Source organism: Miscanthus floridulus, chromosome 3 (assembly GCF_019320115.1).
Source record: "Miscanthus floridulus cultivar M001 chromosome 3, ASM1932011v1, whole genome shotgun sequence".
Classification (NCBI taxonomy): Eukaryota; Viridiplantae; Streptophyta; class Magnoliopsida; order Poales; family Poaceae; genus Miscanthus; species Miscanthus floridulus.
Genome location: NC_089582.1, coordinates 8,275,150 through 8,291,786, shown reverse-complemented (window position 1 = coordinate 8,291,786; position 16,637 = coordinate 8,275,150). Strand labels below are relative to the sequence as shown.

At 51.3% G+C, this 16,637-nt stretch overlaps 2 protein-coding genes across 2 annotated transcripts; both read right to left on the bottom strand.

Moving 5' to 3' along the window:
- Window positions 1-5,987: 5,987 nt before the first annotated feature.
- LOC136541329 (flavin-containing monooxygenase FMO GS-OX-like 8) lies at window positions 5,988-7,872 on the bottom strand. The gene is made up of 2 exons (XM_066533166.1): window positions 7,142-7,872; window positions 5,988-6,987 (listed from the first exon to the last, which is right to left on the bottom strand). Exons 1-2 carry the CDS (start codon window positions 7,692-7,694, stop codon window positions 6,197-6,199), a joined length of 1,344 nt encoding a protein of 447 aa, XP_066389263.1. The 5' UTR covers window positions 7,695-7,872; the 3' UTR covers window positions 5,988-6,196.
- Window positions 7,873-7,987: 115 nt separating this feature from the next.
- LOC136541327 (probable inactive purple acid phosphatase 2) lies at window positions 7,988-11,508 on the bottom strand. Its single transcript, XM_066533165.1, has 2 exons — window positions 10,773-11,508; window positions 7,988-9,585 (listed from the first exon to the last, which is right to left on the bottom strand). The coding sequence occupies exons 1-2, from the start codon at window positions 11,469-11,471 to the stop codon at window positions 8,323-8,325; spliced, it is 1,962 nt and encodes a 653-aa protein (XP_066389262.1). The 5' UTR covers window positions 11,472-11,508; the 3' UTR covers window positions 7,988-8,322.
- Between the last annotated feature and the right edge of the window lie 5,129 nt (window positions 11,509-16,637).

Sequence of the window (16,637 nt, the reverse complement as noted above, 5' to 3'; positions counted from 1 at the left end):
CTGACCGAGCTCCGAGTCTTGCTCTATAAGCATAACGGTCATCAACAACAATAAGACTTCAGCAATGCAAAGCAAATTTGTTGATCCACCATACCTTTTCTCTGCTCGGAGACGTTTCTCAGCTATCGGATTTGCGCTCCAGCTGCTCGGAGACGATGGCCAGCTGCTCGGACCTACCCCGCAACTGCTCGGACATGGTCGCCAGCTGCTCGAATAGAGCCCCCTTTTGGTATTCCAGATCCCACGCGTTGGACTCAGCAAAATCCCACTCGTACTAGGCCCTCTAGATGTTTTTCTCCATAAGTTTCATCGCCTCCATCTTTGTGTTCTCCTCAGCGAGGGGTTCCATCCTCTTGATCAATTATCGCCATTGTTTGGCAGTTTGAGCTATACCCTGCAAAAGCACCAAGATTACGAAGAACTCCAATCTCCAAACGTCAAAGCACAAACATTGAGGACACAATGCTACCCTTGGATCTGCTTCATCGCCGTCGAAAGGGTGGACCTCCAGCCTCCTGAGCTCCCTGGTGGTGTCCTCCTCCTCAATGACCACCATTTTGTCGCCCCCGCTTCCAGAGGAATTTGGACGGCTAGAGGTCGTGATTCCTCATGCTCAATCTCTTCCACCTCGTCCTCCTCCTCGCAGCTGGTGGCGCCACCTGGGGGGGCTCAGTGCCTGCACAACGAGTCAAACCAAGCCCTCTAATGTCTTAATGAGCGGTGGCCGACTCTTCTGGCTGCACCAGCCTCCCGCTCCAGACTCAGGCACAACGTTAGCAACTCCAGCATCACCTCTGAAGATGGCGGTGGCTTCCACCGTGTGCCTCGGCCATCGCCGCCCGAACCGTTCACCGTCGGCGGCCAAACCGTTCTCCGCCACCAAGTTCATCAGCAGCGGCGGTTGACTCCTCCGTAGGCCATCGAGCACCTGGGGACTCTGGGATAGGGTATACCGCATTGCTTCTACACTAGGATTAGTCCCCAGCATGCTCGCCAGTCTAGACGGATGGATTCAAATCCTCCATACGCCTCGCTCTGCATTAGATTAGCTCATCAATCGCCAAAAGAGATAAAGATACGACAACCAAAATTAGTCAAAGGCCAGGATACTTCGTGTTAGCCTCCAAGTATACTTTTCTAAACCGGCGATTTGCCTACCCAAGCCCCCAGGCATGGCCATAGGGTTGACCCGCGTGCCCTAAGGGTTGAGAGTCTATGCGGCCTCCACTGTTGGCCTCCCTTCATTTGCGCTACTCGGGGACTCCCTGTCGCCTCTTGATTGGGGACTTCTTCCCCACCTTCAATTGTCCTAACATGTGCGCTTGCGTGGAGGCGCTTCATTGCTTGGTGGAGGAGCCACAGGAGCCCCGTCGTTATCTGACACTCGAACATCGTCGTACTCTTGTCCGAGTTGTTGGTTACCAGCAAGCTGAGATGCCGCCTGGCTTGCGGAGAGCAGCACTCTTTGTCTTTCTCTTCTTCTAGGCCAACTCATCTGTTGCTTCCCTCTTCCCTAGGACTTTCTCTGAAACCGGGGGAGGACTCTCCATTCGACCAGCGTCCGTGCCTCCGGACCCTGACAAGGCGCTAACGGCACCCTCCTCAGGCTGAGTCATTGGCCGGGAGTCCATTGCCTTCGGCCAATCACTCCTCGGCATGCTTGAGAAGTACGCCGCTCGTTCCGGTGAATGGATCTTTCCACAAGTGCATTAGTTCACTGCTCGGTAATGGTATAGGATAAAAAAGGATTAGGAACCAACAATTGAGATGTTTACCTGAGGAGACGGGTTCATGCAGTTAAAGGCTCTCGTCTGCCCCTACATGCTGAATGACGCATTGGGGCGAATAGTTCAGCTGCTTGGCCTATCACATCATCCTTTGATAGCCTCTCTGTCCTCTCCCGGGTGCCATTAGTGTCCCCCTTGAAATCAAAGCCCGTGTGGGCCCTCTCCTTGCAGGGCTGGAAGCGGCGCACTATGAAGCTCACCGCCACTAGTCCACCGTTCATCTTCATGCCCTTTATCAGGCCAAGGAGCTCCCTCACCTGCTCCATGTCAGCACTGCTCAGCTTCTCCGACCAGCTCTTCTGGTTCTCCGGAACATGGTCGATGTTGCAGCGGATGGCGGGGTGGCTATGCTTCATGTAGAACCACCTGGCGTTCCACCCCTTCAGTGAGGTGCTCAGCAGTACAGTGATGTACTTGCCCACCATTCTGTCACGGAGTTGAAGATACATGCTGCCGACCACCTTGGAACCGCCGCCACCCTTCTTCTTCAGCTAGAATAGATGACGGAATAGGTTGAAGTAGGGAAGAACTCCGAGATACGCCTCACAAAAGTGGATAAAAATTGAGATGTGCAAGATAGTGTTTGGGTGGAGATTGCACAGACTAACTCTCCAGAACTCAAATAGGTCCCTCAAGAAAGGATGGATGGGAAATCCTAATCCGTGCCAGAAGTAATCCTAAAAAACTATAGCTTTGTTAGTATGAGGCATTGGGAAGGGCTCACCGCTAGCTGGCCACCATCCAGTGGTGACACGGTCCGGGAGAACGCCGCCTCTACCATCCTATTGATCTCTGCCTCCCCCATGAGTGATGGCACCCACTCATTGTCACAGCTGGCTCCAGCGGCCGCCTTCTTTGGGTTTCCAACACTCCTCTTTGGCGCCATCTCTCAGATCTGGTTTGGGATTGGCGGTGGAACCGCGTATGAATCTGGAAGTACGAGGGTGGAGGAGGAAGATGAAATGGCAAAGTGGCAAAGGTGGGAGCGCGAGGTGCGGCGATGCAGTTATAAAGCACTCCCCCTACCTTTCACATTCGAGGGTTTTTGGGAAACCGCTCCATGATTTGCGCCTCTCCAAATTCTCTGCAACAGCATGGTGGGCCGTTACCTAGGCTTTCGCGCAACTACAGCCCGTATCGCCCATTTATCGTCGTAATTTGTTACTGCTCACCGAATATTCGCTGACTTCTCCACCATCTATTACGTCTCAGTAATTACTACTGTACAGTCATTACTCCGGTTTTTTCTCCGCGATTTGATTTCTCCAAGGTTTCCATTTTAGGCTTGGGGACTGCATCATCAATACGACTTGGTTCCTCACCGCATTGGGGACTTTCTTCTGTTGACTGCTGTTTCTAACCCTGGCACCACGTGACCACGTCACCTACTGTCAGGCTCGGGGACTAAGTGGGCACACTTCACCTTGTGGTGAATGTGCTTTTCTCATTTCGGGGCTATGCTCGGGGACTGGCTGCCTACTCGGTTGGTCTTCAGCTTTTCTTCAACTTTGGACCCTGGCACCACGTGACAACGTCACCTACTGTCAGGCTTGGAGACTAAGTGGGCATACTTTACCTCACGGTGAGTGTGTTTGCTTTAATCTAGAAGACTCCGCGCCTCCTGAAATTGAAGAAGGCTATCTCCCTTTCTCGTGGTCGGACTCTAAGTGGGCACACTTGGTCTACTGTGAGGAAATTTTCAATTTTGAACTTGAGCTCCTTAAATCCTTATGGCAAGCCTTACTTGGGATACGCTGCTCGGTGACGGTTCACCCTACTCGGCGACGGTTCACACTGCTCGGCGATGGTTTACACTGCTCGGCGATGGTTCACACTGCTCGATGATGGTTCACAACTGCTCGGTGACTCATCACGGTGGTCGAGCCATGAGTTTGACTGCTTGGCTTCGTTCGCACCTACGTGGACAAGCTCAAGACGGCGTTACACAACGGATACAAGGTGCTTGGGGACTAGTTGTGGGGGGTACGACTCCAGATACCCACAGCATACCATATGGGCTGCGCCCCCAGGGGCGGCCTAGCCCACAAGATGAAGCTTTATGGGGCATGGCGCTACTCGTCGTGTCCCGCAAGACACCGAGAAGATATCTTGAAGATACTACGAGATCTGTTAGGAGACGTATGATCCCATGATTCCTGTAATCTGTTATTACTTTCTGGTTATCTCCTAGATCTAACCAACTTGTAACCCTGCCCCCCGGACTATATAAGGTAGGCAGGGATCCCCTCCAAACTCATGCAATATCATACAATAACCAATACAATCCAATAGACCACAGGAGTAGGGTATTACGTCGCGCTGACGGCCCGAACCTGTCTAACTCGTGTGTCTCTGTTGCCTTCTTGTTCTCGATTACACACATCTCTGTCGATCAATCTACCTTTGTGGGATACCCCTCAGAAGACTACTGACAATATTCTATCAACACTATAGATGGGGCATGCTCGTCCTCATCCAGGCTCCTAGGTCCCGCCCGAGCAGAGAGAGTGAGGAGGGGTCAAGGGAAGGAGTGGCGGGCATAGCCGAGGTGCGCGTGCGGGGCAGGGTGTGGCAGACGGGGGCAGGGTACACATGTGGGGCAGGGCGAGGCAGATGAGGGATGAACGTGCGCGTGCAGCAACAATACGGTGCTACAGCAGGTGCAGGCGAATGGGTTGGGGCAGCCGCATACGTCGGGCGTCATCCGAACGCGCTCATCTGCTCGAGTGTCGTGTGAGGTCATCGGCCAGAAGCTGCGATGCGTGCGAAGGCGGTGTGGGTCGGCAGCGTGTGAGGATGCGTGCGGCCTTGCTGTCCCTGCCTGCTGTGTACCTGTACGCGCAGGCCTCGGCGCTGAGGCACCGCCTATGAGGTCACGCGGGCCATAGCATGGGAGGCCTCCACGACGCACGGGCTCGGTGCCTTGCGGGGCCGCCAGCCACCTCCGGCGCAAGTCCAGGCACTGTGGCAGTTGTGATGTGGTTGATTGGAATCTGGGCGAAAGCCCTGCCTGGCCTCTGCTCTGGGCGGACGACGGTGTCGCAGCTTGTGTCACTTACCACATTGGAGGCGTCGTCTAAATCCATTCCGTCGTCCACTTCTCGCCACCTATGGCCCTAATCCAACGATGGCGGCATCCGTGGATGTCATTCCCCTTCTTGAAGGCATCGTTGTTGTGCACCTATTAGCTTCACTCTACCCCTTTTTCCCTCTTGTCGGATCTGCCCTTGATGTTCCTGTGTGCGCCTCATGTTCTTCGCAGAAGCCTGTCCTACTGGAGTGCTTGCCTTGTCACCGTCGTTTGTCGTTTGGTCTCTGGCGGATGTTTTGCCGTTGTTGACCTTGCTCCCCACTCTGACAGATACTTTGATGTTGAGCGTGTGTAGGCCTCTCACCTTGCGAATGCTTTGTCACCAAGGTTGTTATGATCCTCTCAGGCGGATGCTTGGCCGCCGTTGTTGCTGGCTCACCTTGCGGATATTTGCCGTTGTCGCTGTCTTGGGTCTCCCCTCTCTGGTAGATACTTTGCTGTCGAGAGCGTGTGAGGCGTCTCGGTGCGGGAGTGAGCGAGTGAGGCGTCCGTCTGTTCTAGACGTATTAATTAGAGCATTATCGTTAGTTAATTGACTAACAACTAATTGAAGATTTGCTAAAAAAAATTAGCACGCCTATTAGCCCTCTTGTTTGGATGCAAACTAATTTTAAGTCATGTTCGCTTGAACTTATTAGCTCGGCTTATCAGTCATGGTATAATATTTTTCTCTCACAACAAAACAGTATCAACCAACTTATCAGCCGCAAAAATCATCATCCGAATAGATATCTTCAATTAGCTAGTAATTAGTCTTTGTATCCAAACAATTCGCGGTTTTATGCGACCACTTCAAACTTGGTTGAGTTGGGCAAGGAAGATTTTGGGGGTGTGTTTAGTTACCCCAAACTCCTGAATTTGGCACTATGCAAAAAGAAAATTCTCCGTCACATCAAACTTGCGGTACATACATGAAGTACTAAATGTAGACGAAATCAAAAACTAATTGCACAGTTTGATTGTACTTTGCGAGACGAACGTTTTGAGCCTAATTAGTCAATGGTTGGACAATTATTACCAAATACAAACGAAATACTAGTGTGCTACAGTGCACTACCTGCCGGCTCTGATTCCGGGCAACTAAACAAAACAAGGGCCAATTTGCGGTTTTATGCCACCACTTCAATCATTATGATTTGTACTTGTTTCCCAAAAAATATCACGACTATGATTTGTACGGAGTACTTGTTTCCCAAAATATTACGATTACGACTAGCTAGAGTAGTTGGTCTGCGTGGCGTTAGTCGTGGATCTGGTAAGGTAAGCCGTCGTCTTCATCATCTTGGCCGACCTCCTTGTCTTATGGCGTCCTAGGCAGTCACCAGCCATCGGAGCGCAAGCCCTCCAGGACAAGGTCGCTGTCACGGTAGCTCTCCACGTCGCCGTCCCTGACGCGTGCGACAGACGACGACAGGAGGTCCCTCTTCCACCCCTCCAACGGCGGGAAGCCGCAGTGCTTGGCCCCAAACTCGTCGCAGTAGTCCATGTCGAAGAAGACGGTGTGCGAGAGGCGCCTGGGCACGCCGGCCGCCTCCCTGGCGCGGTGGTACTCCTCCGCGGAGCGCAGCATCTCCTCCTCCGGCGGCAGCGGCCTCCGGCCAGACAGCACCTGCGCCACCCACCTCGCCTGCGCCTCGTAGAACCGCGGCACCAGTACCAGCCTGGGAACGCCCACGAAGGACAGCGACGGCGCCAGCGCCGGCGGGAACGTGTGCTCGAACAGCGGGCCGACGCGGTTGTCGTCGACGGTGAGCAGGCCACCCGTGTCCAGGAACGGGAACCAGAAGTCGTACCCAGTGCAGTAGATGATGGAGTCGGCGACGACACGCGAGCCGTCGGCGAACGTCACCTGCCCATCCTCACACAAGCACTCGATCTGGAGGTGCAGGTGCAGGTTGTGGTGCCTGCCGACAGCCTTGGAGACGGCGGGAGTGAGGACCTCCATGGACTTGACGCTGACGTGCACCTCCCTCGCCACCCCGGAGAGCTCCTGCGCGATGTCCTTGCCGCTCTCATGGAAGCCCACGATCACCACCACCTCGCCGTCGAAGGAGTCGGGGACCCGGTACGAGTGGGAGTGCAGCTGCCTCCTGCTCCACTTGTTCATGCCTATACTAGAAGCTCCATCAGTTGACCAACAGGGCATGAACACAACTTAATTTCGACAGGGACAAAATTCTTAAATCTATCCATCACCATCAGTGTACGCAATCACTGACGACAACGGCGATAACAACGACGCAATCGATTAGAACCAACCTACCGCTGATGGTTGGGAGCCGTGGCTGGGTGTATTGGCCGACGGCGACGACGACGGCGTCGAACACCTCCTCCGTGGTGACCGCGTCGCCCTCGCAGTCACCACGTCTCGACCACCTCACCGTCCACCGCTTCACGCCGTCGTCAGCGGCGAGCGGCGGCGCCAGGCCGACGTGCAGGACCTTGGTGTTGAGCCTGACGACGTCCATGAGCCCGAATGCGTCGCAGAAGTCCCTGATGTACCTGAGGAACTCCGCGTGCCCCGGGTACCGCCGGGCGTCGCCGGTGCCGTCGTTGCTGGGGAAGAAGGGGAAGTCGGAGAAGCACGTCAGCTCCCTCGGGCTGATGAGCCGGACGGAGGCGTACATGCTGCTGTGCGCGCCGGCCGCGCCGAGGGGGCCGCCGCCGTCCGTCCTCGGGTCGTACAGCCACTGCCCGCCGACGCCGCTGCTCTGCTCCATGACCGTCACGTCGTGGCCCTCCCGGAGCAGCTCGCGGGCAGACGCTAGCCCCGAGACGCCGGCGCCGATCATGCACACCTTCTTGGATGACACCATCTCGCCTCGCCGCCGGTGGACCTGCAGACACACTGCCGCCTGTGTCCCCGATGGCGTCTCTGCTCCAACTTTATTTGTAAGGTCGTCAATACTCAATAGGTGTGCTGATGCAGGGATGCTTGACTTCTAAATATGCTCATTTAGATATTTCGTTAACCACTGCCAACATGTAATATGATATTGTCGATACAGGTATATTGTTAAGTATGAACTCGAAGCTCAGAAGATTCTGCGCATCTGCTAACAAAAGCAGGCAGATGACACAGAAAGCCAGGATCACAAAATAAATACGGTTCAACCACAAAGGACGTCCACAATCACTTTAATGATTCAACAAACCATGCCAAATTATGGTACAGGTTAAACACTTGCGTCAACCAAAGCAATGTGAACATTATATCACTTATTACATGCTTATACATTGGACTATTACAACAACAGATATCCGATCAAAAACTTCATTTCCCAAGACTATCATATACAAAGGCACAATCTTACACAACTATACACTCGTGTACCACAGAGCCCCCAAGAAGAAATGACTTCACTTTGTGTAGGGTCTATTCCAGCAATTAGGTCCAAGTTTGGATTTACCACCACTGCACCAGGCTCACGGTATTGGCAACTCTTATGATTCCTCATTCTTTACTGGAGTCCACTGTGCAGCTTCTTTCTTTCTCCTGATAAGAAATCCAAAGGAAAATCCCAGGAGCAGTGCAAACAATACACTGCCTCCGATTTCCAAGTACAACGGAGAAATTTTCCGCACGGTGCTGTCTCCTGTACCATGTTTGGTACCATCCACCGGCTCAGCAACACTACTGTTACTAGATACCAGGCCAGAAAATATCTCCACCATATCATGGACATGTCCATCATGGTTCCCCACATAGGTTAATGTTAGCTTCTCCCTTGTTGCTACAAGCCTTGTGTATCCAAACTCACCGCCACGGTACATGGACCTCTCAGGCTGTGGAAAGATGGGGACGTCTGGGTGATCAGGCCTCGGTTGCCATATGGGTTGCCAGTCTTGCCCGCCCATCCCAATCACAAGATGCACAGGAGCACCAGAGTATTGGAAGCTTGATGAAGTGTTGACACATTGGATGTTCTTCATCGGGCAGAACCTCTCATACCTGTGGACATGTCCCCATAGTGCAAGGGTCACATTGTATGTCACCAGCAGCGGTTCCAAGTGCTGGAGCATCTTCTGTTTCAAGGCTGCGTCCCTGGTTTCATCACTTGAGGTGTACATGGGGCGGTGGCCCTGAAAAACAACAAATGGTGTTCTGTTTCGGTTCACCTTCTCAAGGTCCGCTTTCAAGAAGTTGTACTGATCACTGCCCTGAACAAAATTTGTTTCGGTTGACATGTAGACGAAATGCACCACACCTGAATCAAAGGAGTAATAAAGATTCCTGGTGTCTGGGCCACCATTACCAGTAGGCAGGATAGAATTGCCAGGCATTCTGAACTTGACGCTATACGGTATCCCACATTCACCCCCACCGTCCTTTCCATATGTAGCCCACCATGGTTTCCAAGGTTGTGATGGCCAATCGTACTCATGATTTCCTATACAGACATGGTATGGGGTATTGGCAGCAATAGGCTCAATCTGGCTGAAGAAATGATCCCATACCCAAGAATAACCTCTAGCATAGCTGATGTCCCCAATGTGTGAAATGAAGGCAGGTTTATCCCCAAGGGCTTCAATATCACGGAGGATCCATTTTACAGTGGACAAGCTCTCAGCTTGTGTGCGAATGTAGGTGTTATAAGGCACATAAGTTCCCATGTCACCAAACAGAAACGCGTTGGTCTCATTGGCTTCACTGTCACGTGAAATAAAGCTGTATATCTCACTCCATCCTCCTGTGTCACTACCAACCTGCAAAAATGGTCAAGTTGATTAAATTTAATAGACGAGGAGAATATATATAAAAGCATGCTCACACGGGAAAAGGACAGTGGTGTTCAACTCCACACAAAACTGGATCCTAGTTCTAGTATTCAGAACAAAAAAACTAAATTTTAAGGAAATACGATTTCCCAATAAAAGGCCTGATGTTCAAACTCTTCACTCAAACAGAAGTAGTGCTTAAATGCTTACGGCGCCTTCTAACAATCTAGTAAGTTCTCAGAAACCTACGCTTCAGGGATGAATATACTAACTTCAGTTCTTCAATGGAATGCTCATAGATCATACTTCAAGTGGTAGTGCTAGCTACAGCAATACAGTTGGTTGCACTGAATCCTACTTGCTATTTTGCAGTACATCAAATCAATGCTGGACACTTCAATATTCAGTAGTGTAGAAAGCTTGAAATATTCATATTCACTACACAACCATCAGTTCCTTAGCATTCAGTGCTAACTACACTTCTTTTATTGAGCACATTGACATTTCTAACCATATTTGCTACTAAGTAATACAAGTACATTCTGAAAGTTTCAAAATCCGTCCAGTCACAATTTACATCAGCAACTGCCAGTAGATACATACAACTCATGTGAAGCAACAACCTAAGAACAAGTTACAAGACAATGGACAAATTGTCAGCAAGTGAGGATATTCCTCCCTTTAATGAACTCCCACTATGCATACTTCCAAGATTGCAGAACTTGAGAATCAAAGCCTTATGGCCACATATGCTGAATACAAAATTCAATCTTTTTTCTGCACCCTCCCAACATATAGCTATAGTACTTCAGATATCTCCACTAGGAACTGTATAGCTAATGAATACAAATCTTACTGTGCCTCTAATGCTGAATCAACAAATCTTACTATGCCACTAATTCTGAATCAACACAATTTAATCTTAGGAACACAATGATCCATCCAGCACACTCTAAACCACAAAATTTCAACCCTTGTGCGCCTCAGGTAACCCTAACATTTAGGCTAAGCATGTATGGCTTGAGAGGACCTAGTACCTTTTCTTTTCTGGAACAAAATTTGCATAAGTAAAATACTGTTTTTTATATATAAAAGATGGTACAGAGCCAAATTTGCTACCTAAAATCAGAAAATTTGAACCATTCCAAGTTGCAGCAGGGGACAATTCACCGTACCTTGTAAAAGTACCTCCTTCCAGTCTCCAATCCCTTCATGAGGCCGTCGAAGACGAATCCCGGATCCCTCCAGGCGACGCTGCTGTTCGCCGGCCAATCGCACATGTGCTTCTGCTCGTACGTGCTCACATCCGTGCCCACCTCCCTCCACTCCTTCTCGCCCTCCTTCTGCAGCCCGTACCTGACGACCCTCTTCCCGCGGTCGCCGCACACGAACAGGACCCGCATCTCGTCGATCCCATCCGCGAACGCGAGGTGCACCTGCTCGGGGCGAGCGGGGTCGCCGACGGAGACCTCGCCGGAGACGGCGACACGGTGCTTGCCGTGGGGGAGCGGGTTCCGGTCATGGTCGATGTGGTGGTAGGAGTACTCGTTGGCGGGCCAGCGGAAGAGGCGGAACTGGTAGGGCGCGCGGAGCGTCGGGAGGCGCGGGAGGGAGAGCTCCCCGGAGCCGCCGCGCCAGGAGGCGGAGCCGTTGAGGAAGAGGTAGCCGAGGAAGTCGCGGTCGCGGGAGGACGGCGGCGAGTAGATGGCGACGTAGTCGAGGCCGTCCGGGGCCGGAAGGCCGGACCAACGGATCTTGATCTGGTGGCCGGAGAGGGACGCGGTGAGGGTGGTGCCCGCAGCAGCCCCGCCGGCGGCGATGGCCGCGACGGCGAGGAAGAGGAGGAAACGGAGGTGGGGGTTTTCGGGGTACATTTTACTGGGGACGCCGTGGAGAAGCTGCTGGTGACGTGTCCTGAGCAATTTAGGTGAGCACGCAGGGTTACCGACGGTGTGGGACCCACCCGTCAGTTCAACGAATCCGGGTTGGAGTACTAGTGTAAGTCAAACGGAATATTCCTCACAACTATTGGAAGAATTTCCTTGGTGAGACTCCATGGAGGTATAACTCCGGGTACCTCGGCAAGGGATATGGGCCCCGCTACTAGAAACGGTCCAGTCCACGACATTTAGACTTGTGGTGCACGACACTGCTCGACGTACACCGCAAGGCAGCTAGAAGATCTGATCGGATACTATAGATATTGTAATTTAAATAGAATATTTGCCATGTGACCAACTAGAATACTTTTATTATAATCTTACCCCTCCAGCGTATATAAGGAGGGACAGGGATCCTCTAGTCGGGGGATCCCCAGATAGATCATCTCATAACACAATCCATCAAAGACACAGGACGTAAGTATTACGTCAACGGCCTAAACCTGTCTAATCGATGTCTCTTGCGTTCTGTATCACCATTCGGTTCCTCACGTGTCACCATTCGGTTCCCTCACGAGCACATCTACCGATTCATCTACTACCATGGGTATACCCCCTCGTTAAACTGCCGGACGTATTTTGCCCACGGTGGCGCGCAAGTAAGAGGTGTGCATGCTGATTTCATGATAAACTAGATGGCTGGCCTCAAGATCAAGATCAACTTGATGTTCTCGGTGAGATCGACCTTCGATTTCGTACGGAGATTTCTTCATCAACTTCGTCAACCAACGAGTCGCCGAGGCAAGGCGGAGTCCTCAACGTGGTGTAGTGGCGTTCGTGATTCAATCCGGGAGCCTGACTTCACGTCGGATGCAACGTCAGGAGAAGGCTAACGACCGAGCTGTAGGGCGCCGCAACCTCCCTGACGACGTCAGCACAAGGCCCCGCCGCCACGCGTGCTAGATGAAGGTTCATCACCAAGACCTGACCCAACGCGATCGTTCACGTCCGTCGATCGATGACGACAGGGCCGCGCGTGAAGCAACATATCCAGGCAGATGATCAACGTATTGATTATCCTTGCATGTCAATTTGAGTGTATATGCATTACGCATGCATGTTCGGGAGGGCTTCCTTATTTGCTGATCTAGGCTTCGGGACGTGACTCCAACCTCATCATCTAAACATTCTCGGCATGTTCGTTAATTGATTTCTGGGCTGATTTGAGCTGGCTGATGCTGATTTATTGTGAGAGAAAAATATTGTTGGTTGGCTGGTTTAGGCTGGCTGAAACCAATAAACGAACATGGTGTCTAAGTCATGCTTTTTTATTCCAATTAAATATGTTATATAAAATATATGTTTAAACATTCTACGTGACTACAATGCAGGAGACGATCAACTGCCCCCTTCACCCTCAGCCTTTGCAGCAACGCCCTAGCACGATTGGAGCAGTTGCCAACGGCGCACGATCGTGACTCCGAGTCGGCGAGCAAGGCCACGTCGGAATCCTCAACCAACGAGCAAATAAGGAAGGAGGCGTCCATGTACGTTAGTCGCAGGGGCGGACACAGCGGTGGGGCAGGGGGACTCAAGCCCCCCTACCCATATCGTAGCAGTGGAACCCCTGTGGAGCCCCTATAAATTTTTAGGCAAAGTTCTATAGTGTAGGGGGCTAAGACTTAAGATCGAACAGCAGTGTTGTTCAGCCCCTCCTGAAATATTTTCTGGGTCCGCCGCTGGTCAGTCGGACATGCAAACCGTGATGTGGAGATGACACAAGCAAGCTAGCCAAAAACGATTATGATGATCTACATCCTCCTGACCCGCTTTAAACGTGGGATCAGACTCCAGTGCGAATTGCGCCACCAAGCGAGCCGCTAAGTGAGCTGTCTAAGCCGCTAAGCACGAGCCATCCGACTACAGCGAGCCACCAAGCAAGCCGCCGAGCGAGCCGCTAACCGAGCCGCCCGAGCCACCAAGCGAGCCACCCGAGCCGCCAAGCAAGACGACCGGACTACTTGCTCTGACCACTTACCGCGTCGCAATGATGATCGCCGCGAAGAATGGCACTGTGACAACCGCGACCGCCGCCATGACGATAGGCCAGAAAGCTCGAGGGCCGGGCAATTTCGTCGACGCCGACCAGACGTTCTATCTAAAGATAAGTACCATTCCTATAAATGTATTTAATACAATTTTCCCCTCCACGTTTCTCCATTTGTTCTCCATATTTAATATGCTTGAGAAGCTCCACTCGTTCTCTATGTTTAGTATCTTTAAGATACTTCATTTAATTTCCATGTATACCATCTTAAAGATGACATACACTTTCGCCTCAATGAAGAGGGAGTCCGCAGCTGCACTTCGACGCCGGATCCGGCGGTGGTGGGCTCGGCAGCGCCCGCGGCGGCCGCCCCCGACGTCGGCAGCGGCACGGCCAGGTCGGGCTCCTAGCATCGGCGGATGCACGGGTCGGTGCCGAGGGTGGGGATTGGAGGGGAGGTGGAGGGTGAAAGGATCAAGATGCCCAAGAGGGGGGGTGAATTGGGCTAATTCTAAATTTTCTTGCAATAATCAAATTCTACGGATAACCCAATTAATCCCTTGTGCCTAGAAAAGTGTTTCTATCAAACTAACGCACAAAGGACTTGCAACCTATGTTCCAAACTTACTCTAACATGGCAATTCTATGAATGTAAATACAAGTATTGAATTGCTCAAAGTAAATACTCAAAGTAAATGCTCAAAGTAAAGAGAGGGAGGAACGCGGCGATGTTTTGCCGAGGTATCGGAGAGTCGCCACTCCCCACTAGTCCTCGTTGGAGCACCCACGCAAGGGTGTAGCTCCCTCTTGATCCGCGCAAGGATCAAGTGCTCTCTACGGGTTGATTCTTCGACACTCCGTCACGGCGAATCACCCAAAGCCGCTCACAACTTGAGTTGGGTCACCCACAAGCTCCGCTGGGTGATCACCAAGCTCCCAATCACCACCAAGCCGTCTATGTGATGGCGATCACCAAGAGTAACAAGCACGAACTCTCACTTGACCACGCGAAGCCTAATAAGAAGATGGATGCACACTTGACTACTCTTGATTCACTAATGAGGCTACTCTCTTGGATTCTCAAATCTCAATCACCTCACTAGGACCTTGCTCTTCTTGGCACTCATAAATATGTTTCTCAGCTGTTGGAATGAGCAAAAGTGACTCCACACACGAGTGGAGCTTCTATTTATAAGGCAGCCTGAAAAACGAACCATTATGAGCTTCTGCGGGGTGATCGGATGCTCCGGTCGTATTGACCGAACGCTCCGGTCAGTTCAACCTACGAACCAGTGAAAATGTGTTGACCGGACGCTGGCATGGTCCGGTCACCACTGACCGAACGCGTTTGGTTGCATTAAAACCTTACTGGAACCTTACTAGACTCGACGGACGCTGAACCCTCAGGGTCCGGTCAGTACTGACCGGACGCGTCCAGTCGCAGATTCCCTTCTCTGGAACCTTACTGGAGTTGACCGGACGCTGCCTTTCAGTGTCCGGTCACTTGACCTCTCCAGTGTCCGGTCGCACCGAACGCAGACTGCTGATCAAATGAACTGACCGGATCCTACGGCCAGCGTCCGATCGCACCGAGGCCAGCGTCTGGTCAGCATTTTACCCTTCATTCACTTCCAACTCTCGATCATATGTGAATGAAGTTTGCTCCAAAGGATCTTAGGCATTCGTAGGAGCTACCTAGAGCTAGTTTTAACAAGTGTGCACCACACCTAACTCACTAGACTCAACTAGGTCAAGCTACCCGTCCATACCCCCCTTAATAGTATGGCCAAAGGAAAAACAAAGTCCTAAACTACTCTAAGTGTCTCTCCAACTTCAATCGACACTTAGAACTAGTCATCCTTAACCTTGTCATCCATCCTTTGAAAACCGAAATGATTTCCATTATAGGGGCATGACAACCTTGATTGCCTAATTGATCTCCATTATCATAACCTAACTTAATTGCCTCTACAAAACATACATTAGTCATAGTAATCTTGTATTATCATTAATCACCGAAACCCAACTAGGGGCCTAGATGCTTTCAATCTCCCCATTTTTGATGATTGATGACAATACCACATCGAGTATGTGAAAGAGTGAGGTTTTTGACGGGCTTGGTTCATATAAGCTTTTGTCGATAAGAACAAAAATGTTAGGCAAGCTTATATGACCCAAGCCAACACTATGTACTCAAAGGATATGAATTAAGCATGAGTACAAGTAACAAAGCGCATTTGCATCGGAGTATAAACGCGGAAGCAAAGGCAAATGAGCATAACACAAGTGATATGACATATACATAATGTAAAGTTGTGAGCACACATGTCATATATCACAATCACGTAGGTAGCACTATCACATAGATATAATAATATGCATGAAAGTAAACACATGAATGCATAAGTAATAGTGTATCACACAAATAAAACTCCAAAAATATATAAGCTAATACTAGATAACTAGCTCCCCCTAAATCTCGCTCCCCCTGAGTCTACATACTCGAACCCTCTTCCCCTTTGGTGTCAAACACCAAAACCTAAGGGTCAGTCAGCGGGGCTGCAGTGGATGAGTCGGGAGCTAAAGTACGTGGAGCAAGCTGGAACTGGGCACCATCATCATCTGACCCTAAACTCTGAACAGACTGACCCTCTGTATCAGGGAGTGTCGTTGAAGCGGTCTGGGTCTGAGCTAGGGCAGGTGCTGCCTGTGAAGCTGCTGGTACATCTGTCATAGGATCTGAAGAGGCGACAGACGAGGGGAGCCTCTAAGTAGTCACTGTGACTAGGGCTACTGTAGAAGGACCGGCTGTATGCATATGAGGCGGTGTAGGCATGACGTTCAACTCGCTGAAGGATGCTCCAAGACTCCTAGAGACTGACGTGTCAGGCACAAATAGCGAGGGTGGCTGCTCCAGTGAGAAGCCCGTGTGATATGGAGTGAACTGCGGGGCAACCACCGGTGAGGACAACCACTGGGACACCTGAACTGTAGGTGAAGCAAACTGAGCTAGAGGCTGTCCCTGACTCTGAGGCCCACTGGGCTGTATAGCTGGAGTCGTCGAAGTGGTGGTAGGCTGAGCAAGCTGGGGCGAAGGCTGTGGCAGTGGGGCC